The sequence below is a fragment of the Seriola dumerili genome, unplaced genomic scaffold (genome assembly GCF_002260705.1).
Source record: "Seriola dumerili isolate Sdu_G_001 unplaced genomic scaffold, Sdu_1.0 BDQW01000378.1, whole genome shotgun sequence".
Lineage (NCBI taxonomy): Eukaryota > Metazoa > Chordata > Actinopteri > Carangiformes > Carangidae > Seriola > Seriola dumerili.
In genome coordinates this window covers 418,551-430,603 of record NW_019174633.1, presented here as the reverse complement: position 1 = coordinate 430,603, position 12,053 = coordinate 418,551, and the positions used below count along the sequence as shown (strand labels likewise).

Below are 12,053 nucleotides of genomic sequence, written 5' to 3'. Positions count from 1 at the left end.
TTTTTTTTTGGGGGGGGGGGGTTTTGCCTTACTATACTATATCGTTTTTATGAATTTTTACGCCTTACTATACTATGTCGTTTTTTTTACTTTTTTTTGGCTTCCTATACTATGTCGTTTTTATGACTTTTTAGAACTTACTGTACTAGATTGTCCCTATGATTTTTTATGCCTTACTATATATACTATGAGGTTCTTATGTGTTACCATGAAATGACTGTGCAGGCTTGGTGGTGCAATGGTTAGAGCTTTTGTCTCATGGTCTAGAGGTCGCCGGTTCAAAGCCCACCTCCAGCCTTCTCCAACAATGATAATACAAGCATAATACGTGGAAATGCATCTTTATTGCACTTTTTATGCCTTAATATAATATGACGTTTTCATGACTTTTTATGCTTTACTATACTATGTCAGTTTTATGCCTTACTATACTATGATATTTTTATGACTTTTTATGCCTAACCATACAATTTCGTTTTTATGACTTTTTATGCCTTCCTATACTATGGGTTTTTTGGGGGGGTTTTTTATGCCTTACTATACTATGTCGTTTTTATGCCTTACTATACTATGTCGTTTTTGTGACTTTTTATGCTTTATANTTTATGCCTTACTATACTATGATATTTTTATGACTTTTTATGCCTAACCATACAATTTCGTTTTTATGACTTTTTATGCCTTCCTATACTATGAGTTTTTTGGGGGGGTTTTTTATGCCTTACTATACTATGTCGTTTTTATGCCTTACTATACTATGTCGTTTTTATGACTTTTTATGCCTTACTATACTATGTTGTTTTTTTTTACTTTTTTGCCTTGATATACTATGTCGTTTTTTTTGCCTTACTATAAAATGACATTTTTATGACTTTTCATGCCTTATTGTAATATGACGTTTTTTGACTTTTTTATGCCTTACTTTACTGTGACGTTTTTATGTTGTATTATACTATGATGTTTTTTGATGTTTTTATGCCTTGCTATACTATGACATTTTTTGACGTTTTCATGTCTTACTATACCATGACGGTTTTTTTTTTTTTACGTTTTTATGTCTTACTATACTATGATGTTTTTTGATGTTTTTGTGCCTCACTATACTATGATATTTTTATGCTTTACTTTACTATGACCAATGATGAGACACCCTTGGGTTCGTGCATCTGGAAATTTGAAAACTAGCGGTCTGTGATGTCTAACTGGTCTGTCCCAATCACTTCCTGTTCTGCCTCTTTCTTAACAAGGAACAAGGAAATAGGTAGATTGCTCAGTGTAGATTGGTCCACGGCACCCACGACAGCATCAGAGAGCAACAACAACCCCTGTAACAGTGTGCACACATGTGCAGAATAGACAGCACACACTCTCCACACAGAGCATTGAGTTTTCTTTTAAGTTTTCCTTGCCTCATTCTGGTACACCAAATCCTTGTGGGTTCATTATCGTTCCCTGTGGATCTACAGTTGGACAGAACTGCAGTTGTTGTGGTTGCGTTTCCCTCGACTCAAAAACAAACTTACCCACAAAAAAGTGAGATTTACGCTTTATATCAAGTGTGTTATGTTTTGGTTTTACAAGAGAGGACTTCAGTGATGACTGGTTGGTTTGGCAAATGCACGTCTTTTTAACCGCCCCACCTCCAGAAAACTGAAACACACACCCAGCCAGCACTTTTCAATAGGAAGCATCTAGGACTGTCTCCCACACAGCAGATGAGAAATGGGATGTATCAGTCACAGCAGTGCTATGTTCCAACACAACCATGACAATATTAAAAATACTGATACTTAGCAGGTAATGTTAACCATGGTCATCATTTTAATTTAGTGTGTTAGCATTGCAACATCTGCACAGACAGAGTTCTGGACCAGTTGCAGTTTAGGTGAATTGGAAAATAGCTTATAGGAGTTAATGTCTATTTTTAGCTCTGTGACAGACTGACCTTTCCATGGTACAGTACACCCTGCCATTAACCCAGTGCATGATGGGATACACTCCTGCTCCTCACAATTAACGATATATTCAATAACCATCAGTACTTATTCAACTTCTGACATTTCACCATCAGCACGAGGCCTCGCGCCCTTCTACTGCACATTAAACACTGTCAGACAAGTATATTTCTCTTCTCCCACAACCTTAAACTGACATTCATTCAATTTCAAATATGTGACACCAAACGCTGAGTTTGAGATTATTGCAAGTAAACTAGGATGCCTGAGAAAGTGGAGACAGCAAATCTGAGGAGCAGGATGGTTCAGAGAAACCCGTCTGAGGGAGAAATGGGACCAGATAGAAGCAATTTCACACAAATTATGACAAATAAGATCGATCCCACTAAGTCAATAGCCTAGTGACCTGGTGTGAGTCTAAACATATCTCTAAAGGAACAAGTAATAATATCTTATCAGTCATTTGTCCCTAAAATACAGGATGGCTTAGCTTAAGGTTTGATGAATTTCATCGTTATATTTGTGTCTGTGTGTATGATTAGGCTGAATCGTGATCAACACAATTCAATAATTATATAATCATGGTGACTTTGTCTGGAACTTTTTAAAGATCATCTTTGAAGAAGATCCACCACAACCACAAACTGTTTAATCATTTCGTAAATTTATTTATTTTCAATAGTCTGAAAACTACCATAACTCAAACACAGCGTTGGCCTCTACCCAAGCAGATTTGCAGCTTGTCAATATGTATTTATTACAGACAGTTCTTTGGGGAGGGCAGGAGAACTTTACAACCAGTCTTTGCTGGACAAAGATGTTTTATTTCTTCTAACCTGCAATCCTTCTACAATCTTTTGCAGCTTTCAGAAAACATACATGCTGTTCCCTTTGTAAAATAATACACATTCAGCCTGGATCCATGGATCCATGTGACCCGTATAGCTACTGCCTTGCTAATAGCTTGCACTGTGTATTTGCACTTCTGGACACACATAATGCACTGCTCCATCTGTATGCCTGATAATGGTACATCTGAATAGCAGGCCATCCACTTCAACCTGCAACAAGAGGAACAGGGAGTCTTTACACTGTATGCCCATATACACTGTTATTTATATCCTGCTCTCTGCTGCTGTGACAACACAAATCTCCCTTGGGAGTCATTACAGTTTCATCTAATCTAAACTAATCTAAAGTACCATCGATATCGACGGCTGTTGCCTGACAAGTGTATGCTCTCACTCTCTCTCTGCCCTCCCCCCTATGTTAAAATACACCACTATGACTGATGGACAGAAAGCAATGCAAATGAAGAATGAAATAAGAAATAATGAGAAACTGCAATCTGCTTTCAACACCTAGTTTTAGGTCTTTATATCTTTATATGTTTGTACAGGGTCTTTTTGATTTAGCAACTGACTCTTTCACCACTGTTTCAGCACAAAGCCATTACAGGCGGACTTTATTTGCATTAACATTTATGAGCAAGGCTAATGCACCTCAATTGGGCTAAAAGTGATTGCTGTAAAAAACATATTTTGAGTAATATTCCACCAGAGCAGAACATTTGGACTGTGTGTTTGGAAGTCTCCTGGGCCTGAACTCCTCTACATGTTTTGATTAGATTTTGGCACAACTGTACCCTCATATCCCCAGAGAATCATCGGTCAATATCCTTCATCTATTCCACACAGCAAAGTGCTTCCTTTGTGGTTATATTGGGAAAAGAAACATTTTAAAAAATATTGGGTATTACTGGACAAGGTTTCAATTAATGGCAAACTACTCTTGCTGAAAATGTTTACTAATGCAAATGCTTCTATAGTAACAGGAGAAGCATTTTCTAAGCATCTATGTCAATCCCTCTTCATGTATTGAGAGGCTGTTCAGCTGGGTGTGCCTGCAGCTCCAGAGGGAGGAGCAATTAGTGCTGGAGCATTTTCTGTAAGTATCCAAAAGGCAGAAGAAAGACATTATTTAACCTCTTTTACTCTCAGTTTTTGTAGTTTCTCGATTAATCTTGAATCCAAATGGCAGTGCACCAGGCTGCTAAATACTGTGGAGGAAAGGAGAGATAACTGTGGTGGTAAAAGCTTGAATTGAGCCGCAGTTGTTGTTAAAATAAAGGCAGTAGTGGGGTGTAATCAGAGCAATATTAGTCTTCAAAGATTTAATCTACAGTTGTACATCCACGACAAAGAGATGGTCTCAAATGAACTATTGGTGTATGGTCATAAATAAGAGACATTCAAATTTCTTGTCATTTTTGGCCTCCAAAGCCCTGTATTAATAATTACATACAAGAGCGATTTTGAAGCTCAGAGTGAGCTGTTCCGCTGTCGCCATCTTGGCAGTGTCTGACGCCGCCAAACTCCCAGCTCCAAAAATGGGCAAAGATGTGGGGCATGTGTGGAGCCAAGATTTTGGTGCATGCCGGTTTGTGGCAAGGATACACTCACCCACCAGCCACACCCTCAATTATACACAACTTTAAGCCTTAACAAAAGTTGACAGTAGAGAAGGTATGCTAAAGTTCTAGCATAAAACATGAAAATATTCCCATGGGGGTTTACAGTAGTTTGTACTGTAGAAAAGATATCACTCATTGACTCACTGAAAATTATTCACCAAACACTGGAACAGAAACACAAATTATCACCACCATGGTGGATTGCACATTTCTCTGAGCATGAACAGCAGTTTGTCTAGCTCACAGAAAGGAGAGATGACTGCACGTCCTATTTTCAGCACAGACGAAGACAAAATTCTCTCTATTTTCTTACATTTGCACACATTTCTCTTCCATCTGTCCCCACCCTCTGAGCTCTGGCTCCCCAGTCCCCTGTGATGATATATGGCTATGGTAGGGGTGTACTTTAAAGTGGCTGGGATTTACATCAAAATCGAGTGTTTGAGGCTGTGAGGCATGAGCCGAGTCAATGAAAGGTTAGATCCATAGCTTGGGCTATAGCAGGAGATAAATGGGACAAGAACACAGTTTCCAAAGATGCTTATGTGAACAGAGTAAGCAATTCTGAGGGAAGAAATCGACAAAACACTTGAGATGTTTAATCCCCTATTCATCCAGAGAGTGAGGAAGAGGGACCATAAAATGTGAAATGCAATATAGCTTCTTTTTATTTTTTTGCTTGTGAGTCTGTGTGTGTGTGTGTGTGTGTGTATGTGAGAGAGAGAAAAGAAAGGTCTCTCAGCCGCTGAATGCTTCACTTAGAGACACATTATATTAGACAGACAGGCTAAGTGCTTTCCATTGTAGGCAGCTCCTTAAAAACTTCTGGTTTCTGCCCTAACTCTCTCCTCCGGCTCAAGTGACCAAGTGCATTTTAGTGGCCACTTCCTGGGTTTAGGTTGCATTGCCCTCATGCCTCACAGTGCAATTTAATTTAGGATGGAATCAACATTTCAGGCAGCTTCATAGCATGACTTCATTTACTGGCAAATAAAAATGTTGAAATGCTTGGAACGTCTGGGCTAGGACTAATTTTTATCCAGTAATCCTAATTGAGCAAGTATCAGTAAAATCAATATTTTCAAACTAACAAAATGTCTCATGACTACTTATTTGTGAAATGGATAACTTTTCACTCTTAGTGATAAACCCACAGAGTGAATTGTCAACTCACAGCTACAGCTCTACGGAGCAGTTTAGCATCTTTTAGTGCACTGTTTTGGTTTTCTAACCCACAAATTTACCGCTTAGACTCACTGTCACCACTGTCATCAAGCTAGTTATCATGGATCTTTCGAGTTGAGACCAAAAAAAAAAGCTAGAGGGAGAGTAAATATAGACTTGCATTTATCACATGTTCAGACACAACTTCAAAATAAACAATAATGTTGCTTTGTGTCTGCTGGATGTGTAACAAGGTGGCTAACTGTTTGCTAACACATTCACTCTCATGGCGTTGCTAGGCAGCTGTTTTCAGTGAAACAGCTAACTCACTGTATGCTGCCTGGCCAGCAGTGCTAACTGTCAAGCTAGCTACTAGCTGGTGAACATAGAGAATTACATTTAGTTGCAAAAGAGCTTTATTTAATCTGGGAGTTGGTGGAATCTGCTGAATGTTAGCAACTGTTTGCTAACAATTCAGCCACACCAAATTAAAAGGAATATGTGTTCACGTCTTGTTTGTGCTGGAACCAACTTGCCAAGAAACTGCAGGTTTAAATTAGAATTATATTTAATACAATTCAGTGTTCAGCACTGGTCCAGTCAGAAGCTTTTGAATGTGGTAAATGTGGTAAGTAGTATCTAACATGGAGTGCTTTGCTTCCTTCATCTTGCCATCACTGGAGTCTCAAAAACATTATACATAACAAATATACAATATATTGCAATCTGGAAATGAGTATCTGATGAAATGATCATTTCATTAGTTTCATTAGTAGATCCGTGCAGATGTAAATGGTGGTTATCAAAGCTAATGGATATTAGGACGCTCTGTAATGGAAGAGTGCGAGTGGGCGGACACGACTGAAAAAGACGTGGTAATTAGCAAAAGCAATTCACTAAGTTGAGCCGGATTCCATTTAAGTGTTCAGCCACATAAATGCCTCGCTTGACATTAGTGCGAATGAAGACAACGCAGGAAGTAATGCCCACACAAACTCCACAAACTCCTCTACTCACAAGGTGATGAGGAGAGGAGACGCTCCACAGCCAATGCTGTCTGACACCTTAGTACACATTATGACTGCTGGGAACATAGCAGGAGGAAATCATTGGCATTGTGAGAAAGTGTTTGATTCATTTATGTGCACATGGCCCAGTGTAGCTAAAAGTTGTAAGCAAAAGTGCAGTTACACTTTTAGGGCAAAGTTTTAGCCACATTTGAAGAGACTTTGGCATTCTGGGATGCCACTTTGTTTTAATTCACCGTCTCTAGTGTTTATGGCTGTTAAGAGTATGGGAAGAAGTGGCAGATTGTGGTTTGCCTTCCTTCATTTTGTTATGCTCAGTGTCCCGAGAATGGCACAGCCACCTCATTATACCCATAAACCCTTGCGTTTTGGGGTTTCCTCCCATGGTTGGTTCAGATTGGGTTCTCACTCCTAAAGGAACCACCACCACTTAATGTTCCCTTGGCGGAGGAGCGACACTCAGGCATCTCTGGGTGGTTAATTGGTGCCATGATGACTGTTTTCAGCTGTCCAGAGTTTGAGACATAGTGTGTCATTAACCATACCTGTTGCTCTTCTGATTCAAATAATTAAAGCTGCATTCATACAGGCATGTAATGATAGATGACACTTAATTGGAGGTGAGACTAATGTTTGAGCCGATCTTCGTTCAGCTTTCAGTCGCTTTGTTTTCCTGATTGATTTCCCCTTTGAAGCTCACACACTTTATACTAACAACCCCCTCCCAGCCTGCTGATGAAGACATACAGCATCTTTGACAGAGGGAGAAGCTTCAGGGCTCCTCTAATCATTATCGGGTCTTCTGTTGTCATTCAAAAGGAGAATTGGCCTGATCTGGATTCAGATCTCCACAGCTTTCTGAAGTCTCCAAGGCAGGGGCAGACATGAAAGGAATCAGGAGTAAGACATCGTCAGCTTTAATATGCTTTTTCGCTCGACTTGTCACAGAGAAAAAAAAAAAAGTGGGAACAAAAGCCTAAGGTAGCAATATTCCTCTTCCTGTGAGATGAAAGCTAAACACAGCAACAAGTAGATGTGTTCTGCTCCCACTTTCAGCCCTAATTAGAGACTAGAGACTGTAAGTTATGAGTATCATCATTTGTGGCAGCTCTGTGCATATTATCGGCCATGTTTTGTTTAAATTGCCAATATAGTACTTAATATAATCATATACATAACTGTGCAACTGTACTGTACAACTATACTTAAGTTAAAAGAACAGATCAGCATTTTCCTGAGAGTGAGATGAAAAGATTGATACGTGTCTGTGCGCTAAGAACAGATATGTAGTTCGGATTCGAGCTTCCTGCAGCTCTGTAGAAAAGACAGACAGCTCTTCTGCATGACGGCTAACTGTTAGCATATTGACAGCTTCTACCAGAAAGAGCTGCCAGCATCATAGCGCCAACTGGGCGCCAGATACTGTGCGTCCAGGTTTTGGCTCCTATTAGTACAATGCTGCCAAACCTTGAAACCAACACATTTATCAACTTCTTGGGAAGACATTAGCTTCTGTCCCTTGAAGACACTACATGAACAAAGGAATGTACTGTAAATGAGCTGTGAATGTAATCTGTAATCACAACCATTAATCATTAATCCCCTATTAGCCCAAGGAACTTTTCCACTATTTTATTTATAAGAGTTTGAGAAGATTAGTTTATTCCTGAGCTCTGTAGCCTACATACAAAGTTGGAGAATTTCATCAGTATATTTAGATGAATGCTAATGGAAGGGAATTAAAATTCTTAAATACAATTTTTTATGGATATGCAAATCACTGCGTAATATTATGTATTTATGTATTTTGACTTTGGGCAACTTTTTGAGCAGGCTGTTGCAACGTTTCATTGAAAAAAAGTTGACAACACTACTGTAGATAATTTTTATGCTAATAGCTATTAGCATAAGAATTATAATAGCATGAAACTCACCCTAAATCCACAAATTTGATTGATTTTGAACTCAATTTACATTTCTGTCTATTTCTGACTTCTTTTTTTTTTTTTTTACTTTGTGAAAAAAACAATTCAATTCAATAAAATTGGTTAATTGGAAGAACCAATATGTTACAGCACAGGGTCTTCATCTAGGTGATTCTGTGCTTCCACCATTGGTCGGCCGAATGCCATGTGACTGTGTTGCCAACTTTGTCACTAGATTTAGAGACTTTCTCTTTCAAAAAAACACCTAGCAACAAAGCTAGCAACATTTTGGATAACCCTTGGCTACTTAGAAATCCCCAACTTCATACATTGACCATAGGCGGTCCAGCCATATACTAAGTTTTGACTTAGTCTTGTTTCACTATGGACATTTAGGCTAATTGTTTCCACCTTCAACCAGTCATTAGGCTCACCATGCCCCAGCTCCAGCTTTCTTAAGGCACAGAAAACAGATTTATGTTTCATCTAACTCTCTGTATTTTCCAAAATATTCAACTTTTCCCACATCCCCTGCAGAAGTAATAAGTCTCTGTCTTGTTCGTCATGGTGAAAGGTTTGTGTATGCACAGAATCTTTGGACTACAACATCAAAAGTGCATCACAAAAAGCCATGTACTACACAGCAGTTAAAATCCGTCTGTTTAAATTAAGCATCAAAGGGAACACGACACACAGTGTACTGTAAATAACAGTATTTTCCATTTACAGCCCTCATTTTGCTCACCGGTCAGCAGGTCTAGATAAGGTTTGGGTAAACAAGCCTTTAACTGTACGGATTAAGATTTCACGGCTGCAATTTGCATAATCATTGTGTTACATAACTATAATGAGCTTATATCACATTCATTTAAGCTTATTTCATATTCGTTTTTGGAAGCAGGTCAAGTAAAATCAACTGTACGGGGGAAACATCTGTGGGATTTTGCAAATACCAAACCGAAGCCGAAATCCGAACACCATTCATTTAAATGTGCAAATGCATGGCCTTTTCATGTTGTGTATTCACTGTCAATTATCACATACATGGGAGAGTATGGATCTCATGTTGCTACGAAGGAATGTATGCTGCTGCAACAGCGAGGGGAGCTACACAATAATCTGGTATTCAGGCGCACAGAGAGGAAGCCTCGTTGTCCCTGAGCCTTCGCCTCTGTGTCTGTGTCACAATGATTTACAATAAAGCTCAGGAGAACTCGGTATGTGGGCTGCTGCATCAACATAATCTGAATTCGACTGTAGCAGCTGTAAAGAGCACACACATCCCTCAGCTAGAAAAAAAAGGAATCCTGAGACTGGCGTTCCTTCCCTTTATAATTATGTGTGTTGTATAAATTCATAACCATGGTGTTCCTCATGAAAATCTGCTCTGCATGTGAAGGTTTTAACATTTGTTCTACTATTACACACTATTGAGACCATGTTTGACAGTTGCAGGAAATATGGTCACAATCTCCCCTTTCCAGAGTTACAGCTTTGAGTAATGGCTAGAAGTGTTTTTGCAGAACATTACGATGTCACAGTGAAGCTGACCTTTGACCATTTGGACATAAAATGTTCATGATATATCGCATTCAACAAGAACGTGAAATCACAGTGACTTTGAATTTTGAACTTTGATTCACCAAAATCTAATCAGTTTATCCTTGAGTCCAAGTTGACATTTGTGCCAAATTTGAAGTTCCTTCAAGGCCTTCCTGAGATATTGGGTACACAGGAATTGGATGAATGGACGGAGAACCTGAAAATAATATGCCTCCAGCTCCGGATGTCGCTGGTGCGGAGGCATAAAAAGTAACATTCCTCATTTCCTTTATTTGTTTTAGGATTATTTTACTGCGAAACATAATTCATGATATTTAACTATACTTCTCTGCTTTATTGTTTTTCTAAAATTGGTAATTCCATCCTGTCTTGTCTTTTAAAGTTCAGATATGCTTCTGTGCCTCTTTGTTTAATCATGGTTTTTTAAATGATTTTGCTGCCCAGTGCTGCTGGATAAAAATCCAATAACTCAAAAGACATTCCAGAAATTAAATATGAGAGAAATGAGTCTGAACTATTTTTGATCATTTAAATTCAATCTATGAATAAGGAAAAGCTGAGAAAACGTTGTTACTGACAGAGAGAACTCACCCTCTCCTCCTCCTCCCTGAGGTCAGGCATGGTGCTGACACACAGCGTCACAGCAGTGATGGCTACAAATATCACTGACAGACACGCGAAGATCTTCCCTGGTAGGCCGGAGTGGGGGTTCTCCACCATGTCCCTCAGTCTCCGCATGCAGCCCCCCACACGAGTCTCTTCCAGTGCTGCCACTCCAGGAGTCTGCTGGCTCTCTTCGCAGGACTGCGGCGACGTGAGCTCGGCCTCCTCTTCGTCCAGCCTCTGCTGCTCCTTGTACTCCTCCTGCCTGAGACGCAGCTTCCTGAGGCAGCACCAGTCCAGGTTGTTCTCCTCCACCCCCCAGTAAAGCAGCTCCTCCTGGAAGGACATGGCGCACATCTCCCTCAGAAGCCGCAGTTTACCTGCCGCCAAGAAAGTGACAATGGTGCGGAAAGCCAACGGGCTTCGGTCAAAGAAATACTCGTTGCGGCTGCCGTCGTAGTCATCACACACGTCCATGATCTCGGCCTCATTGCTGCAGCTGCGCAGCTTTCCAAGCCTCGATAAGGGAAACTCCTCCAGCGTTGACCAGGGGATGCGGTACTTGATGCCCCCCACATTGATAATGGCTGCCCCGTCAGCCAGGCCGATCTCGTCTCCATCCTGTTGGCGGGGCTGAGGGTGGAGCAGGAGCTGGGCTCGCTTGTAGAACACACCCTTCTTGGAGGTGACCTCTTGTGGGTTCTCTACTCGGTTGAAGTGGAAGGTGGTGAACTGGTGCTCAGTGCTGCCTGCCAGGAAGGCCACCTCCTGGTACATCCCTGCCACTCTGCTGGGGGAACCTGTCCTGTGCAATGCAATGGGAGCGGGGCTTCACAGGGTATGTGAGGTGACTGGGAGCCAGTCACCCAGTCAGCAACACAGCACGTCTCTGCAGGACAGAAACGACAAGTCACTGGTTACATTTCTCAATGTCACTTTTTAGGATTGCAGTGCTCTCTATATCTCTGTTCTTTCAAACACTCCAGACAAGTCCCTCCATGAAAGGCTTCAGTCTGCCTCAAATGAAGTGCTTGTTGGATGGTTGAAAAGTGTCTGAAGCCTTCTCCCTCCACACCTTGCAGGCAGTAATGCCGTTCTCCGTACAACAACTTTATCACTTCTCATGTGTACAAACAACATGATACAATTCTGTCCAGACATGTGCACCTCTATCCCTGATTGTACGATCATGGTGCCAGCAGTCGCTACGTCACTAAGCTTCTGGAACCAAAGATTATGAGAAGATGTGCAGATTACGTTTCCTGTGCCGCTTTCTGATGTGACCAGGTCTTTAAAGCGCATCTTGAAGTGAGGCCATTCCTGCACCAGGTCGAGTACCTGC

The 12,053-nt window shown here is 40.6% G+C and overlaps 1 protein-coding gene across 1 annotated transcript in view; it reads right to left on the bottom strand.

The window, feature by feature from the left end:
• LOC111233171 (potassium voltage-gated channel subfamily G member 2-like) overlaps positions 1-11,488 on the bottom strand; it is a 32,339-nt gene extending 20,851 nt beyond the window's left edge. Inside the window, exon 1 of the mRNA XM_022760927.1 lies at positions 10,700-11,488. Coding sequence (XP_022616648.1) covers positions 10,700-11,488 — 789 coding nt within the window. The remainder of the gene's footprint in view (positions 1-10,699) is intronic.
• Between the last annotated feature and the right edge of the window lie 565 nt (positions 11,489-12,053).